Raw genomic sequence first — 17,561 nt, forward strand, 5'->3', positions numbered from 1 at the left:
AGCACTAATCCACCACGTTTAGGTTCCAGAAACTCTGGAGGACCCTTTCTCTTTTAACTTCAAGGTTGAAGTTATAGTCTCCATTTTACAGAGGAAGAAATCAAGGCTCAGAGAAAAACTGAATGACTTGTGCCCAGGATCACACAAGTGGCAGAGCTGAGATTGGAGATTCTCTAAATCCCATGTTCTTTCCTGACTTCCACGTTAACAGTGTATTCCCCACTCTGGGCTGCTGGAGGGATTTATCATGGGCCAGACACCCAGCTGGATGCATTGTACATATTAGCCCAGTTTAAGTCCTCCCTGTTATGCAACGAGACAGTAATATTATTTCTACTTTACAGACAAGGAAATGGAGGTAAAGTCATTGTCCAAGGTCACACTGCTGGATATCCTGAAATCTGAACAGAGAAGCACATGTCTTGGCCACTACGCCCTACAGCTTCCTTTCATGTATAAATGGCCTATTTCATTAGGAAGCGTCAGTGGGGTTTTTTAGTAGATAACTTATACTTAAATTCAAGGCGATGGAGATTTGGCCTACTCATACATTTACTTAGGTTTCTTTTACAGCACTAAAAACCCAGTCCTGCGGACACCTGTGAGAAACCTAGAAATGTACTATGTGATTCCTCTACCCAACTGTCAAGAAGCAGTCGGGCTAAAATTTCACTACTGCTATCCTTAACGGCTAATCATTTCCTCAGTTTCCTCTTCTCCAGTTCACTCACCCAGTCAATAACCACATCACTTAGAATCTATTCAGAGACACATACCAAATAATCACACAATTAAAAGTTGTGATAAAAGCACGAGGAAAGAAAAATAAGCACAAGGGTTTCCAAACAATTTATAATTGGGAAGGCTGGCCAAGCAGGTAAAGGAAATGCAAGGAATGTGAGATGTGCAGGAAGACCTGGGAGTTAATTTGAAAGTTAGTCAAGAAGAGCTTTCAACCCCAGTAAGCAGTATGTGCAAAGGCCCTGAGGTAGAAGGGACCCATGCACACAAAGCCCTGAAAAGGGGCCAGACACAGCAGTGGTCAGGCCCTGCAGGGCTTTGTGGACCCTAGCAAAGAGAAATTAAGGGTCCCAAGTAGAAGTATAAGATGATCAGATCTACATTTTTATTTAATGATTACTCTGTGTCACCCAGAAGCAAAGTGACTCCCTGAAGCAACCTTTGCCAGAGCATAGTTCAAAGAACTCTACCCTGGATCCTGCAAAACAAGTTTGTTTGTTTCTTTTTTCTTCTCTCCAGGGTGTGGCATACCACCCGGGCTGTGAACTAGCTCCCTCCTCCTCCTGTTTCGTTTGTGAAGTTTAAAGGCCAGATCTTTTATCAGGTCTGGGACCTGTTTTTCTTTCAATAGCCCCCCCCCCCCGCCCCGTAAACTACTCATGTCTTTCCAGGTCCCTCCTCATTCTCTCACCTCTCTACTCCCTCCAATTTGCCAAGGGGCCCATGAGTGACAAAAGATAGAGGAATCTGTCCTTTTGGGGCTTTCTTAGGTGAAGGATAAAGACAAGCTGAGAAAGAACTACAGATATGCTCTCTCACACCCAAACAAGCACAGTTTAAAAAAAAAAAAAAAAGGCAAATCTGAGAGAATGTCACTCCCCAGGTTAAAATTCCTGGATTCCGCAATGCCTTCTTGGCCACACACATTGCCCCCCAACCTGGTGGCCTCAGCCAATGCAGCGTTAGCTCCTGTTGGCCCAGCTCCAGGCTTTCACAAGTGCTTTCAGTTTCTCCACTTCAAGAAGCTTCACGTCACCCCACCCTGCGCTGCCAAGAGTCCTTAGCACCCACTGACACTTCCTCCAGGAAGCCATTCCTACCCCACCCATGCTCCAGCCCAGAACTGCCCTCCTCTGAATTCCAACACTACCGTAAGAAAGCAGGTGTTATTTCACGTCATTGTAAATGGTTCACTGCCTACCTCCCCAGGCCCCCCCCCACACACATACACATGCGTGCACACATACACATACACTAGGAGCTCTAGGAGAATACATTCTGGGTGTCACGGCCCCAGCATCTAGCACAATGCCTGGCACCTAGTTGGGACCCCTATAATATTTAGTGAATGAATGAGTAAATGAAAATAGACACTTCCAGAGTCTCCCAGGAGGAGGAGGAGAGGCCTTTAATGAGAAGTTTTCCCTTCCTAAAAGTTTGATGGTGAATGTGAACATGAAACACACAAAGTCACAAGCATTAGAAAACGGGCTACATCTCACTCAGAAATCTGAAAGGATCAAAAATATCAATGCAGGGCACATAACATAGGCTCATGGTTTGGGGACCAAAGCTTCAGGGAAGTTTTCAGGTATTAAGGCAACAGCAGGCAGCTGGGAGAGAGGTGTTCATGATGGGAACCCAGTAAAAAGCCAGAACAGAGACGCTGACAGCTCCTACGTGAATCCATTCTGGCTCCAGAACGTCAGGTCCATCAAGTAACTGAGCTTGTTTTCAATTCGGGGCACAGTTCTCCCTTCTGTCTGCTACACTCCAGGTCTTGTTACCATTAGACTTATGTCCTTTATAACCACCTCCTGGCCCTTCACCTTTCTTAGAAGTATACTCCCACCGCCCCCTTTTTTTTTGCAGTCCTTCATAAATACCAACCACATATTGCCCTCAGAGGAAAGCAGTTTGCTTTCTTGGCTGAATTCGAAATACATTGCCCAGGCCTGAATTAGGGACTTGCTCCTTGGAGCGTGGTCACTGGACCAGCATCACACCATCTGAGAGTTTGTTAGAAATGCAGAATCTGAGCCCCACCCCAGACCTACAGATTCAGAATTAGCATTTTAACAGCTCCCCAGGTGATTCCTATGCACCTTAAAGTTTGAAAAGCCCTAGAGCTAGAGCCCACATTCGTTCAGCAAGTATTTATTAAACCCATGTAGGGTACTTGGTAGGCATTCAACACATACGTGAGGATGTGAATGGTGTGGGAAAAGGGTAAGCACAGACATTCCACTGCGGTTGAGAAGCTCCAGTAAATACTAAAAACAGCATCACTGGGGAGAGAGGCTCCAGCAGGATTAATAATCTTTACATCAAAATTCAGAAGTGGCCCCTGCAGCTTGGTTATGGGAATCTGGAATTTGGGAACTTGACCCTGTTTGCAGCAGGCCGGAGATATACATGGGAGGTGTGTGAGTGTCTCTTCCCCGCCTCAGCCACAGGCCGCAGGAGCTGACAAGGCCAAGTCCCCGCCCCCCTCAGCTGTCACCCTGTCAAAACAAAGCCGCTGCTGACAGCGCAGGGCCAGCCTGCCCCGCGGCCTCGGGCAATCCTCCCACCCTGGGAGCACGGCGCCCACATCTGGATCTGCAGCTGAGGGGCTACGGGGGACCGAGAGCTGGGATGGAAAGCGGATGGCAAGAAAAGCGTGTCCTTCAATTGAGCAGTAGTGCCCGCCGCGCTGGGTTGTCACCTTGCCAAATCCTGTTTACACCTCGAACAGCTGGGACGGCGTTTTAACTAAACAAGTAATAATACAATAATGACGGGGCTGTCACCGCGCACAGCAGCGCCTCCGCCCTCAGCCTAGGGCGCCGGGAGCTCCCGGACCCTCGCCTCGGGCTGTGCCCACGTTCCCACCCCGCGCGGTCCGCCCCTTCGATCTCCCAAAGCACCGGGAGTCCTGAAGCCTATTTCACTCTCACTCCTTCCATTCAGCTCTTCCCAATGGGACACGGGGAGAGCACGGGAGAAGAGAGGGCGCTCAGATTCCCCCCGAAAGAGGTTTCCATGGCCCGGGGGCGCTCGCCACTAAGCGCTGCTCCACTCTCTGAAAGGTGCCCCTGGCGAGCTCCTACAGAGCAACAAAGCCCCAGGGCACAGCCCAGGAGCGCAGACGCAGAGGGAACTCCTTCCAAGGGGAAGAATGAAAGGCTCCCATCCCGGCGATCCCCTCCGTCCAACCCAACAGGACTCTTGACCGAGAAGAAGCTAATTGGGCGCGGGCGACAGCAGCACTTCCGCGGTGCAGCGGCCGCAGGCGGGAGGCGAGAGGCGGGGGAGGGGGCTGCGGGGGAGGGGGCGGGGGTCACGCGGGCAGGGCCCTAGCCCCCCTGGGCGGCCGGGAAGCGGCGAGCGAGTACCTTGCAGGCGGAGTACACTCCGAGTTTCTCCAGTTTCTTGGCCCGCGGAGCCGAGCGCAGTTGCGCCTTCTTCACGGCGATCCGGGCCGAGCCGCCGCCTCCTGGTCCTTCGGCCGTGCCCGCCGCCGCCACTGCCGTCGCCGGTCCGCAGGCGCCCGAACCTCCGGCGGCGGCGGCGCACGGGGAGCCCTGCGGCGGCGCGGGCGGCGGGGCGGAAGGCTGCGGGGGCAGCGCCCCGAGCCCGGCCCCTGCCCCGGCTCCTGCCCCGCCGCCGCCCGGCCCGGCCCCGCCAGCCTCGGACATGCCGCCCCGGAGCACGGCAGGAGGCGCCGAGTGTCAGGCGCTGCCGCCGCCGCCGCCGCCAGGGTCTCCCTCTCGGGCTCTGGTCGCCGGGAGAGCGAGACCCTCCCCCCACGCCCTCCCGCCCCCTTCGCCCACCCCCCTCCCCGCCCCCGCCCTCCCCCGCGCGCGCCGCTCGCCGGGCTCGCTCCGGCCGCGGCCCGCGCGCTGATGGTGGCGGCGGCGGCTGCAGCTGCTCCCCCAGGAGGGAGGGGACTAGCGGCTCCGCTGCCGCCGCCGCCGCCACTGCACACGCCCTCCCCCGGTTCTCCTCTCCGGGGCTCTACTCTGCGCCCCGGCCGCGGACATGTTCCTGGGGGCTGCGGACTGGGGGTGCGGGCCGGTGGGTGCCAACCTCTCGGTGTGTGTCGGGCGCGGGCAGCCCCCCTCGGCCTCCTTCCCGCTGCCCGCGGGGTTTGTGCCCCCCACCCCCGCGCCCCGGCACCTAGCGCTCGCCCGCCAGGGGGCGAGGCCAAGCTCTGGGTGAGGATGAGGGAGGGGGTGAGGGTGGGGGTAGGGGGCTGGAGCCCAGGCACCTGCTGGCCGCCTCCATCTCCTCAGCCCCCCCAGCCGACCCCCGCTCTCCCGAACGAGGCAGAGCCTCCCAGTTATTTGTTCTTCCACTCTATTCCACCCTCTCCGAACAGAGACAACTTCCTCCACCCTAGCGGGAGCCAGAGGAAAAAAAAATATTTTTGAAAAGAACCCGTCCAAGCTAATCCTTTTCTTTGTTGCTAATTCACCAAAATAGATGCGTAATGTTTTCTATTTCTCTTTTTAAATACTTTTCTGTGCAACTTTTTTTTAAAATTAAGAACGCTTTCTTGCTACAGCAATTTCTGGATCCCATCTGCTGGAGGAAAAAAAGACTGTTAATCAATATTTCCTGTAATTTTTGTTTTAAAAGCACTGGTTGTTAAAAAGAACGGTTGTCTCAAAGCACTATCAAAGTGAAAACTCTTCTCAGTGGGAAAAGTTTGAATACAAAAAGTTTGTTAATAGGGCTTATCTCTGCATGGTGGGATTATAACCTTGCTATTTACGTTTATTTAATGTTCCACAGTTTTCAAAATTGATATCGCTAGCATTCATATTAACCATGAAAAAATTTACATCCAAAAGGATGAGGGTTGATTTTGGCTTCACACTTAAAAAAAAACCAACAACGACAACACAAAACCTCGACTCAGCGTTTTCAACTATTGTTGAAAACTGTCGTTTTCATTGTTGATGACAATGAGGAGGGTGGCGTTTAGTAAGGTGGAGTGCACATTCCAGTTTTTCATTTGAAAGTTGTGCACTCTTTGGCGGCCTTTCTCGGGCAGTTTTAAAAGCCCACCGCTATTTCTCAGGACCCTTCACAAGCTCCATGCTTTCATAATATGAGTCACAATTTTTGTGTAATATGGGTCATAATGTGCGTATTATCAAATTCTTTGCGTGCCATGTAGCTCTCAGCCAGAGATGCCTTAAGGAATGTGCTTTTCCCTGGAAACATTCCCCTTGCCATCCCGTTTTTCCAGTTAATTTTCTCTTTTTTTTTCCAGATTCTCTGTGTTCGTTTGACTTTTAATGCAGAGTGCTGTGTTAAAATGAAAAATAAAAAGTTTGTAAATCTAAACAGCATATCTAAACAGCGACCTTAGACAGCATAAAAGGAAATAACCTCTCCCAACTGGAGTCCAGTCTGAAGGGGGGGGAAATGGCAGACTCTGGTCAGGTTCCATCAGGACAGTCTCCTGCGTGATTGGTCTGCTTCCTTTTAGCACTACTCCTCTCTCCTGCTTCTACTGAGGTTTTGCAGGTTATTCACCATTCTCACCACACCAGATGGGAATCTTAAAGGCTGTGATCCCCTGATCAAAGTCTAACATCATGATGGTAGCAGAGACTGATAGGGGTTTGGGTTCCCCACGTGTAGCTGTTTGAAACTGATGGGATGGTCCTCTTGAGATCTGTGCATTTTACTGGATATAAATTTCCCTGAAATATTTTTTAAAAGTTATAATATTAAACTCCAGTTCATGGTGCTCCTGCTGAAAGTTTAGGGGTGCAGTGTCATGGTATCTGCAGCTTGCTTTGAGATGCATCAAAAAATAACATAAATTGGGGCACCTGGGTGGTTCAGTCAGTTAAGTGGCCGACTCTTGATTTGGGCTCAGGTCATGATCTCAGAGTGGTGGGATCCAGCCCTGCAACAGGCTGTGCACTCAGCGGGGAATCAGCTTGAGGATTCTCTCCCTCTCACCCTGCCCCACCCCTGTATGCCCTCTCTCTCTAAAATAAGTAAGTCTTCAAAAAATAAAAATTCTCTCTCTCCCTCTCCCTCTGCCCCTCCCTCATCTCCTTCCCTCTCTAAAAAAAATTAGGGGCACCTGGGTGGCTCAGTCTGTTAAGTGTCTGCCTTGGGCTCAGGTCATGATCCTGGGGGTCCTGGGATCACGCCCCGTATCAGGCTCCCTACTCAGCAGAGAGCCTGCTTTTTCCTCTCCTTCTGCCCATCCCCGCCCTCCCGCCCCACCTCTGTTCCTACACACTCACTTTCTCTCTCTCTCTCTCAAATAAATAAATAAAAATCTTATAAAAAATGAAAAATTTTTAAAAATTAAAAAAAAGATGAATTGGGGTATCCGTGAATGGGCAAATAGGCAGATGAACAGATTAGGTGATAAAGCAATCAGTAAAATGTTAATAATTGAATCTAGGTAGAGTGTAGGAGTGTTCACTGTGCAATTCTTTCAACTTTTCTGTATGTTTAAAAATTTCCATAATAAAATGGGGGAAAACCCCAGCTTTAATATGAACTCACCCATCACCTCTCCTCTCCGCAGCCAGCCTCAGAATTCAGGAGGCAGGCTATTTCCAGGATGTTTTGAAGCAGAAGAAAACAAGTTCATTTCAGTCCACCCTGAAAACCATCACTGTCTGAACGGTGAATGGCTTGTGACATCAACTGAACATTATTTTTCATTATTTCCCTGCTCAGCGCACCCAGATGACACACTGCCTTAGGCTGCAGGCCCACAGTTTCAAGGCCTATTCGAAGTGTGTTATGAACACCAGGCAGGGACATTTCAAGGGCAAAGGCTCAGGAGGCTTGCTGCCTCTTCATAATCAAGCTGTTGTGAGCATTTAGTAAGTTCCTGTGTGCAGAGCCCTTTTACAGAGTGAGTACCAGGAAAATAAAAGGTAATTTTGGTTTATAAAGTATTTACAACTGTGAAAGGCATTCAATCTAAAATGGAACCAGAGGGGGGCGCCTGGCTGGCTCAATTGATAGAATATGCGACTCTTGATCTCCAGGTTGTGAGTTTGAGGCCGACGTTAGGGATAGTTTACTTAATACAATAATAAATAAAATAAAATGGAACTGGAGGATATGAAATGGAGACTCTCACACATGCATCCTCAAAAGAAAAGAACTTAAGAACTGAGGATGATTTCCTGTAAATGCCTGATTTTTGGAAGACAAAGACTTACCTCTTGGCCAATGAACATGCACTAAGAATCTCTTCCCATCCTCAAGCCAATGAACTTAACTGCTCGGACTCTGGCTGGACTTCCTCCTTGCCCATAAACACAGCCCCCCCCCCCCCTCAAGCCCTCAATGGATTCACCTGTAGCTTGCTAGCGCCTGTGTTTCCTGAATGGCAATTCCTCTGCTATTCCCAAGTAAATTCAATTTCTGGTAATTTGAGTGTGCCTCAGTTTACCCCTTTATTGATGTTAACACAATTAGGTAAGGAAGCCACAATTAGAAAGTTAAGGGCTTGGAGAGTAGGAATTGTAGGGGCAGTTTGATCACCGGAGTTTACTTCTGGCATATTCATACTATAGAATGTTATGTTACTGTTACAAATAGTGGCCTTTATACAAATGTAATAACATAAATAGATCTCCAAGAAGTGCTGTTGAATGAACCCTGTACAGTATAATACCATTTATATTAAAAACACGCACACTGACAGGTAAGCCCAGTTTTGTGTATGTTCAATAAGCACATACAAAAATGCAAAAGCAAGAGCAACATTCAGAAAGATACATAGCAAACTCTAAAACGTATTTATCTTTCACTAGGCATCCTTGAGAATGAAACTGATTTTTCTTGGGACACCTGGGTGGCCCAGTCCGCTGAGCATCTGCCTTCAGCTCAGGTCATGATCCCAGGGTCCTGGGATTGAGCCCCACATCGGGCTCTCTGCTCAGTGGAGAGCCTGCTTCTCCCTCTCCCTCTGCCTGCCACTTCCCCTGCTTGTGCTCTCTCTCTCGGTGTCTCTCTCTCAAATATATATACAATCAAATATATATACAATCTATATGCAATCTTGTATATATAAATATATACAATCTTAAAATCAAATAAATAAAAATAAAACTGATGTTTCTCGTTTTTATATCCCTAGTTCCTCAAAGTTCTTTTTTTTTTTTTAAAGATTTTATTTATTTATGTGACAGAGAGACAGCCAGCGAGAGAGGGAACACAAGCAGGGGGAGTGGGAGAGGAAGAAGCAGGCTCCCAGGGGAGGAGCCAGATGTGGGACTCGATCCCAGAACACCGGGATCACGCCCTGAGCCGAAGGCAGACGCTTTAACGACTGTGCTACCCAGGCGCCCCCTCACTCAAAGTTCTTAGGAAGTACTCGTAGTCATTTCTACCTATAAATTCTATGTTCCCTCTGTTCATATTTCTCTCCATGGCTATCATCTCTTGCCCAGACTACTAATACCAAGTTCCTAACTGGTCTCTCTGCTTTTATCCTGGTTCTATCACAATCCCCTTTTCAAAGGACAGTTTTAAAACTTTAAGTACAAACCTGATCCCAAATTCCCTGCTTGAAACCCTTTAATGGCTTCTCATAACATTTAAAATACCGTCTCAGGGATACCTGGGTGGCTCAGCTGGTTAAGCATCTGCCTTAGGCTCAGGTCATGATACCAGGGTCCTGGGATCAAATCCTGCATCATACTCCCTGCTCAGTGGGAAGCCTGCTTCTCCTTCTCCCTCTGCCTGCCACTCTCCCTGCTTGTTATCTCTCTCTCTCTCTGACAAATAAATAAAATCTTTTAAAAAATAACATATAGGCTCAACTCCACCATCTGATTGGCCAAGTCCAACCTCTCCTAGGCCCCCCCCTCCCTGGCATGAGTGGTATACGACAGCCAAGCTCAGGAGCTCTTTCCTGCCTCAGGACCTTCCCGTCGGCTATACTGCCTGACGTCCTCCCCTAGACAGCATGGCTGGCCCCCGTTCATCTAGGATCCCTTGCTCAGACATGCCTTCTCATCTAAGAAAGGCAAGTTTCATGACCATCTATTGTTCCTGCAACCCCCAGCACCTTTTTGCCATATTCTTTCCTACCAAGCCCACAGCTTCTGTAAAGCACCAACAAGCCTGAAGCCATGGGTAGACTGAAACTGTCCCCACAGAGGGCCCAGACTCCAAGGGCTGAGTCTGGATCAGGTGGTATCCGAGCAGGTTTGGCCGAGTGGCCAGTGGCTGGCATCCTTTCCGGCACAGCCACCTGTTTTTAGAGATAGCAGCTTGATGATGACTGTAAAATAAAGACACGTGAGGTCCACGCCTTAGTGTGAAGCTCCTTGGGCCAACGTCCCCCTGGGAAAAGTGGCTGTAATTACTGGACATTTATTTTAATAATGTCTAAAATGAAAATTTTCCTTCCTGAAAAACAATTATAAAATGATCCCTAGGATTGGGAGACTTAAATTATTTTTCCCTAGTTTTCAAGCATTTATGCAGTTAAATCCTCATTTCTACAATGAGTCTCAGCCATGCCCCAAATACCATTAGTGCCATCTTTTCATTTTTATTTTTAATAGTTCTTTTAAAAAATTTTTTAAATTTTTAATCGTTCTTAATAACAACTTTCCATATTTAATATGAATAGGCCTAAATGCGTTTGGCTGAGGACTGACCTTGTAAAAAGAGAAGGTTTTCTCCCATTATCACTGTTTTCTGTCTTAAATTCTAACACATATGTTTATCAGCCTACCTACCATTTACAATAAAGGTACCAAGCAAGTAAAAGAAATGAAGACTTTTTTCTTCTGAATTCAGGCAAGTGGCTGACTGCTTTTCTAGAGCAATATGTATCTATCTTTTGGAATAACTTGAAAATCATCTTAAACAATCAAATTTTCGGGGTACCTGACTAGCTCGGTCAGTGGAGCACGCAACTCTTGATCTCAGGGTTGTGAGTTTGAGCCCTACGTTGGGCACTGAGGCTACTTAAAAAAAATCCAATTTTCGAAGAATCAAACTTTGGTATGACCTAAATTTTCTGTAACAATTTCCTGTATCTGAATAGAGGTATCCCCCCCACTTTCAGGAAGTTCATATTCCACCCCTTTGTTCTTTATGAAAGACCTAAGTTAGTATGGTAATGGGATTTTTTTTTTTTTTTGTAAAAGCAAAAATCCTCTTCAGATTTCTTTCAGTTGGTGAAAACAGGTGCTGGGATATTTATTCAATTTTTTAATAGACTTTTTTTTATTAAGATATAACATCTATTAAGTGTACTAATTGTAATGGTACCACTCAATTTTTATATGTGCATATACTTGGCCACTCATCATCCAGATTGAGATATCCCAACACTCAAGAAGACTCGCTTTTGCCCCTTTCTAGTCAGTACCCTCACGCAATCATTATTCTGGCTTTATCATCATAGATTAGTCTCGCCTATTCTTGAACTTCATATAACTATAATCAGATAGCATGGATTCTTGTTGGAAGGCTCCTTTTTGAATGCGGTCATCTTTATGACCCCATCATGTTGTTCCATGTAGCCATATGTCACTCCTTTTTACTGTTGGATAGTACCCTGTTACATGACTCTCCCATAGCTTATCCATTCTCCTATTGTGGAGCATGTCCAATTTTATTTTTTTATGACTAAGGTTGCTATGAATATTCTTTGGTTGGTTGAGGTTTTTTAAAAAAGATTTTATTTATTCATTTGAGAGCATGAGAGCAGGGGAGGGGCAGAGGGAGAGGGAGAAAGAATCCAAAGCAGACTCTGCACTGAGCACAGAGCCCAACACGGGGCTTGATCCCACAACCGTGAGACCATGACCTGAGCTGAAACGAAGAGTTGGACATTCAACCAACTCAGCCACCCAGGTGCCCTTGAGTATTCTTATAATGCCTTTTTGCACTCATATGTGCTTGTTTCTCTATACCTAGGAGTGTGGTTGCTGCATCATAGGTACACTGAGCTCGAATAGATGCTGCCAGTTCAAAGTGGCTGTACCCATTTATGCTTCAACATGCCGTGCATGAAAATGACAGTGTTGCACATGCTCATCGAACTGGGTATCATCAACCTCTTTCCTGTTCACCGTTCTGTTGGGTGTCCAACGGTATCTCCTTGTGGTTTTCATTAGCATTTTCAACATGCATAATAATGTCGAGCACATTTTCATTTGCTTATTGGCATCTTGGGTTTTCACTTTTGTGAAATAAATGCCTGTTCAAGTCTTTTACCCACTTTAAAGTTAGCTTGTCCTTTTTTGTTATTTAGTAGATTTTTATTTTATTTTAAGATTTTATTTATTTGTTTATCAGAGAGAGAGGGAGCACAAGCAGCCGGAGTGGCAGGCAGAGGGAGAGGCCGGCTTCCCAATGAGCAAGGAGCCCAAGGCGGGCCTGGATCCCAGGACCCTGGGACCATGACCTGAGCAGAAGGCACCCGCTTCACCAACTGAGCCCCCCAGTTTTATTGTTCTTACCTTTCACGTTGAAGTCCTGTTGCGTCTCAATCAATTGCTGAGTATAGTGTGAGGCCGTGGGCCGCATTCATTGTTAAATGTTTGGAGCAGCAGGGCCTTACAGCATGATCTCATAGGTCCGTCCTCACAGCAAGTTCACTGTAGTGCTTTTGAAGAACAGTCTGGTACCCCATTAAAGAGCGCATGTTCTCTAATTAGTTTTTAAAGCAGCATTGCCCTTAGCCTCAGGCAAGAGGAGTTTCTACTCTGAGACCCATAGTTTATAGCATCTCTTGTGTCATAAACACTCAAAAACAGAGTGGGGGAGGGGAATCTCTGTCACCTGTCTCTTGGTATGAGCTCTAGACAGGACAACCCTGTAAACCTAGACACTCATCTTCTTACCTAACTGTATTATGCGCTAAGGAGAACACTTCCTTGCCTTTCTGGTCCTAGATCCTCAAAACAGAAGGTGCCTGGATCAAATTATTGAGAAGTTTTGAGTATGAGAGAGCACAGTTTGGAAGTTCAGGAAGATCTGAGTGGCAGGAATGCTTAGGTAAGAGAAAAAACAAATTAACTTGTCAAATCCTCCTTCTTAGCATGAATGCAAAAGACTCTTGCATACAAAGTATTGTTTCCCAGAGTGCAAAGCAGCCGTTTTCTCGCTTCTCTTTGTGCTCTAATTCATGCTTCTGAAGATCTTCATAAATTAGCACAAGTATTCACTAACATTGCAGTGTCTAAGGAACATTTTGTAATATTAGACAATTTTTTACCCTTAAATGTGTATGTATATAGATCTAAACATTATATATGGGAAGCATAACAGATTTTTTCATTTGCAAATAGGCGAACATTAAATGCGAACGCTGTGAACAGTTTTATAAAATTATTTAAGGCTTAATTGAACTTTCTAAAAAGCTAATAAAACATGCAGCCTGTTTTAATACCTTTGACCACAAATTTGATAATAATTGACTGTAACTTCGTTTTGCCTTTTAGTTTTGATAGGTCATTTTGAATATTTTAGAAGAATGTTAGCATTTTTTAAAACGTGAAAAATAATTTTAATTTCTTTTTTTACATTTACCATCATTCACAGTTTTGGAAGAAAATACATTCAAAATGTGTACACTTTACAAACAATTACATTTTGACTATGTACATGTATTACTTTGAATTAAAAAATAAAAAAGAAGAGGGGTGCCTGGGTGACTCAGTTGGTTAAGCAGCCAACTCTTGACTTTGGCTCGGGTCATGATCTCAGGGTCCTGAGATCAAGCCGCACATCAACCCCATGCTCAGCGGAGGATTCCTCTCCCTCTCCCTTTTCCCCTCCCCCTCCTCCCACAAGCTCTCTCTCAAGTAAATAAATAAATCTTTAAAAATTTAAATTAAATTAAAAAGAAGAAAAAAGGAAGTCCATAAAAAAATACTTTGGCAAATGGTGGGTATTCAATAAATATTAGGGACCCCTTTCTGCCACCCCATCTTCCTTCTCTTGTTTTTAACTTAACAGATTAAAAATCATTTCCCTCTCTCCTTTCTCCCCCTCTATCCTCCAAATACAAACATACACATCCTGTTAGGAATTTGGTTGCCTCTGGAAACAAGTCTAGAATTGAAGAGAAAATAGTCAGCAGAATTGACAGGAGACATTAGAGGAATCTAGTTGTGGCCAAATAGAAAAATGAGATAAAAGTTCAATCATTTAAGACGACCAATACTTTTTAGTAGAATTCTGACATATAGCCTATGTCAGGCACTTCTTAGCCCAGTGAGAAGTCAGCGGCATCTCAGAAACGTGGGTGTGGCAACAGGGAATTTAATTGACTCTTACCAGCAGTTTGATTTACGGGTTGGGCTGCCAGCCCTCGGCAAAACGAAATGACAGTTTCAGGGAGTTAGCACTTTTGGCCACATACACAGGCCACATCAGCACATCAGAAACACACCTGGAATTTTTTTTTTTCTAAGACTTATTTATTTATTTGAGAGCAAATGAGCGAAGGGGGAGTGTGGAGGCAGAGATCTCAAGCAGACTTCCTGCTGAGCGAGGAGCCCGACTCCACTCGGGGCTCGATCCCAGGACCCTGAGATCATGACCTGAGCTGAAGGCAGACGCTTAACCATCTGAGTCACCCAGTCACCCCGCATGGAGAACTGACTTGAGGAAACACCCTTCTGATGATGCTGAAGTCCAGCTTGTAGAAGTAATGTTTTAGCTGAGAAATGAAGAATGAACTAGAATTAGTGACAGTGGAGGGAAAAGCACATAAAGGCCCGAGGTGGGCAGAGCGTGGACACGTCTGAGGAACTCTAAAGAAAAGGAAAGTGGGGAGAGAGGGGCCTGAAGAGCAAACTCTAGAAAGCCTGGCCTGCCCTACCAGGGCTTTTGACCTTTATCCTAGAAGCAGCGACAAGCTCCTGAAAGCTTTTAAGCCGAGGAGTGACATGATTAGAAAATAAACTTAAAAAACAAAACCAAACAACAACAAAAACTTGGCTTTTAACAAGGACTTCATTGTTCCCTGTTCCTTCCTTCCTTCCTCCTCGGGCAGCCAGGCAGGTGACTTCCCCAGACACAGGGCTGCAGCTGGTTCCAGGGGCAAGAGCTTCACAACAGACTCCAAGTGCTTGGTCCTGGGCCCAGAGGATGAATGGAGCTGAGCTGTGTTCTTTCCTCTAATGCTCTGTGTGTTCTGTGTGTTTCTACCATTAAATAAATACTGGGGTATTTATAAAAACTTCAGCAAACCGCCCACTCCGTTTTCTCTGCTGCAGGCCCAGAAGCCCTCAGACAGTAACAGGCTGTACCAGAAACTCTCTGCTCTCCAAAGAGACAGCTCCTGAAAGACGACTGAATAGAACTCTCTTCCACACGGGCTGCGGCCTGCCGCCCCGACTTTTACAAGCCTCGTTGTGGAACATCTAGGAAACTTGAGTTTGACAGACAGGTTTAAGCTGAACAAGGGCAGCCCGCTAGAGAGCTTGGCTCTCAGTATTTTCGAGGCTGTTCTTTCTGTTGAGCTGCATGCAGCTGATGGGCCTTCAGGTGGGAGGATAACAAACCAAAGAATTGATTCCAGTGGGGAAAAGGCAAGAAGAGTGAGTCTGAGGCAAAAGGCTTGTGAATGTATGTGAGCTTCAGAAGTTTCAGAACAGAATCCAACTTCCTTAAGCAACAGGAATCACGATTGTCTGCTTCTTCCAAACGGAATTGACTTTACCTCTGTCCCTGGCGTGATGGAAAAGTCACCCATGTTGCTGGTCAACACACTTGAGCTTGACTGTCAACTCTGCCACTTAGCCCAGGCAAGTTAACTCACCTTCCAGAGCTTAGTGTCTTTGCCTGTAAAACGGGTTAATAGTGTCTGTTGGCAGCATCGTAAGGATGTAAGACAACGTGGATGAAAGAATTAGAAATAGTCCCGGCACTGGGCTGCCTGGCTGGCTCCGTTGGTTGAGTGTCTGCCTTCAGCTCAGGTCACGATCTCGGGGTCCTGGGATCGGGCCCCACATCGGGCTCCCTGCTTGGCGGGTAGCCTGCTTCTCCCTCTGTGTGCATGCTCTCATCTCTCTCTCAAATACATAAATAAAATTAAAAAAAAAAAAAGTCCCTGCACTGACGTTGTTGCTATCCAGTGCTGCACCTATGTGTCTATCTTCCTCATGACACTGACCTCCTTAAGAAAAGAGGCCACCCTTGGCCTTTTTGTCTGGTGTCTACTCCCGTAGGTGTTCAGTACATAAAATGAATAACTGATATAGCCATCTTATAGGAAAAGGATTCCCCTCTCATGTGGTCAGCCTTCCCAAGATAGTCTGTCTTCTAATTCCCTACAGCCTTTTTATTTGCTTTCGACATGAATTAGGAAAACAAAATTATTGGATACGTTTCCAGAAAGATATTTTCCTAGAATGTTTCTACTTACACACACATATTATTTAATTAGTAAACTTATTTTTGAGCAACTTTAGGATTACAGAAAAATTGAGCAGCAAGTACAGATTTCCCATACGTACCCTAACTCCCTTCTTCCCTCCACGTGTTAACATCTTGCATTCGTGTGATACATTTGTTACAATTTGAGCCAATATTGATACATTATTATGAACTAAACCCATAGTTTACATTTAAATTCGTTCTTTGTATTATCCATTCTATAAGTTTTGACAAACAGATAATAACTTGTAGCCACCATTACATTATCAGTCAGAATAGTTCTACTGCTCTAAAAATCCCGTGTTCCACGCATCCACCCTCTCTCCTCCCAGCTCCTGGTCACCATGATCCTTTTATCATCTCCGTAGTTTTGCCTTTTCTAGAGTGTCATGAGGCTAGAGTCTTGGGTATGTAGCCTTTTTAGATTGGCTTCTTTCCCTTAGTGATGTGCATTAAAGATCCATCCATGTCTTTTCCTAGCCTGATAGCTCATTTCTTTCCATCACTGAGTACTATTCCATCACATGGAGGTACCCCAGTTTATTTATCCGTTCACCCACTGAAGGACATCTTGGTGGCTTCCAAGTTTTGGCAATTATGGATAAAGTTGCTGTAAACATTCATGTGCAGGTTTTGTGTGGATGTAAGTTTTCAGCTCATTTGGGTAAATACCTAGGAGTGTAATTACTCTATCGTATAGTAAACATATGTTTAATTTTGCAAGAAACTGCCAAACTGTCTTCCAAAGTGACTGCACCATTTTAAATTCCCACCGGCAAGAATCGAGAGTTCCTGCTGTTCATCGTCTTCTCTCTCATTTGCTGTCATCAGTGTTTTGGACTTCAGCCATTCTAATAGGTGTGTAGCGATAGTTCATTGTTTTCATTTGCAAGTCTCTAATGACAGACCATTTTAAACATCATTTCCTATGCTTATTTGCCATCTGTATATTTTCTTTGGTGAAGTGTCTGTTCAGATCTTATGCCCATTTTTAAATCCAGTTGTTTGTTCTTTTATTGTGGGGTTTTAAGAGTTCTTTGTATCTTTTGGATACCGGTCATTTGTCAAATATGTGTTTTACAAATATTTTCTCCCAAATTGTGGTTTGTCTTTCCATTCTGTTAGGATATTTTGCAGAGCAATATTTAATTTCAGTGAAGTTCAACTTATCAATTTTTCTCCCATGGGCTGAGCTTTTCATATCTAAAAAGTCATTGCCAAACCCAAGGTTACTAGATTTTCTCCTATGTTATCTTTTAGGAGTTTTATAGTTTTCTGTTTTAAAAGGTTTTATTTATTTAGTTGAAAGAATAGTTTTCCGTTTTAAATTCAGGTGTTTGAACCATTTTGCGTTAATTTTATGAAAAGCGTTAGATCTGTGTTTAGAGTCTCTCTCTCTCTCTCTTTTTTTTTTTTTTTGCATGAGG

The 17,561-nt window shown here is 45.5% G+C and overlaps 1 protein-coding gene across 4 annotated transcripts in view; it reads right to left on the reverse strand.

Moving 5' to 3' along the window:
* The window catches only part of KAT2B (lysine acetyltransferase 2B), a 98,259-nt gene extending 93,715 nt beyond the window's left edge, over positions 1–4,544 (reverse strand). For all 4 annotated transcript variants that reach the window (XM_045791665.2, XM_045791664.2, XM_045791666.2 and 1 more), the window contains exon 1: positions 4,119–4,544. In XM_045791665.2, the coding sequence (XP_045647621.1) occupies positions 4,119–4,421 (303 nt within the window). In that variant the 5' untranslated portion in view covers positions 4,422–4,544. The remainder of the gene's footprint in view (positions 1–4,118) is intronic.
* Between the last annotated feature and the right edge of the window lie 13,017 nt (positions 4,545–17,561).

This window comes from Ursus americanus, chromosome 20, assembly GCF_024610735.1.
Source record: "Ursus americanus isolate L20-20 chromosome 20, mUrsAme1.1.p, whole genome shotgun sequence".
Lineage (NCBI taxonomy): Eukaryota > Metazoa > Chordata > Mammalia > Carnivora > Ursidae > Ursus > Ursus americanus.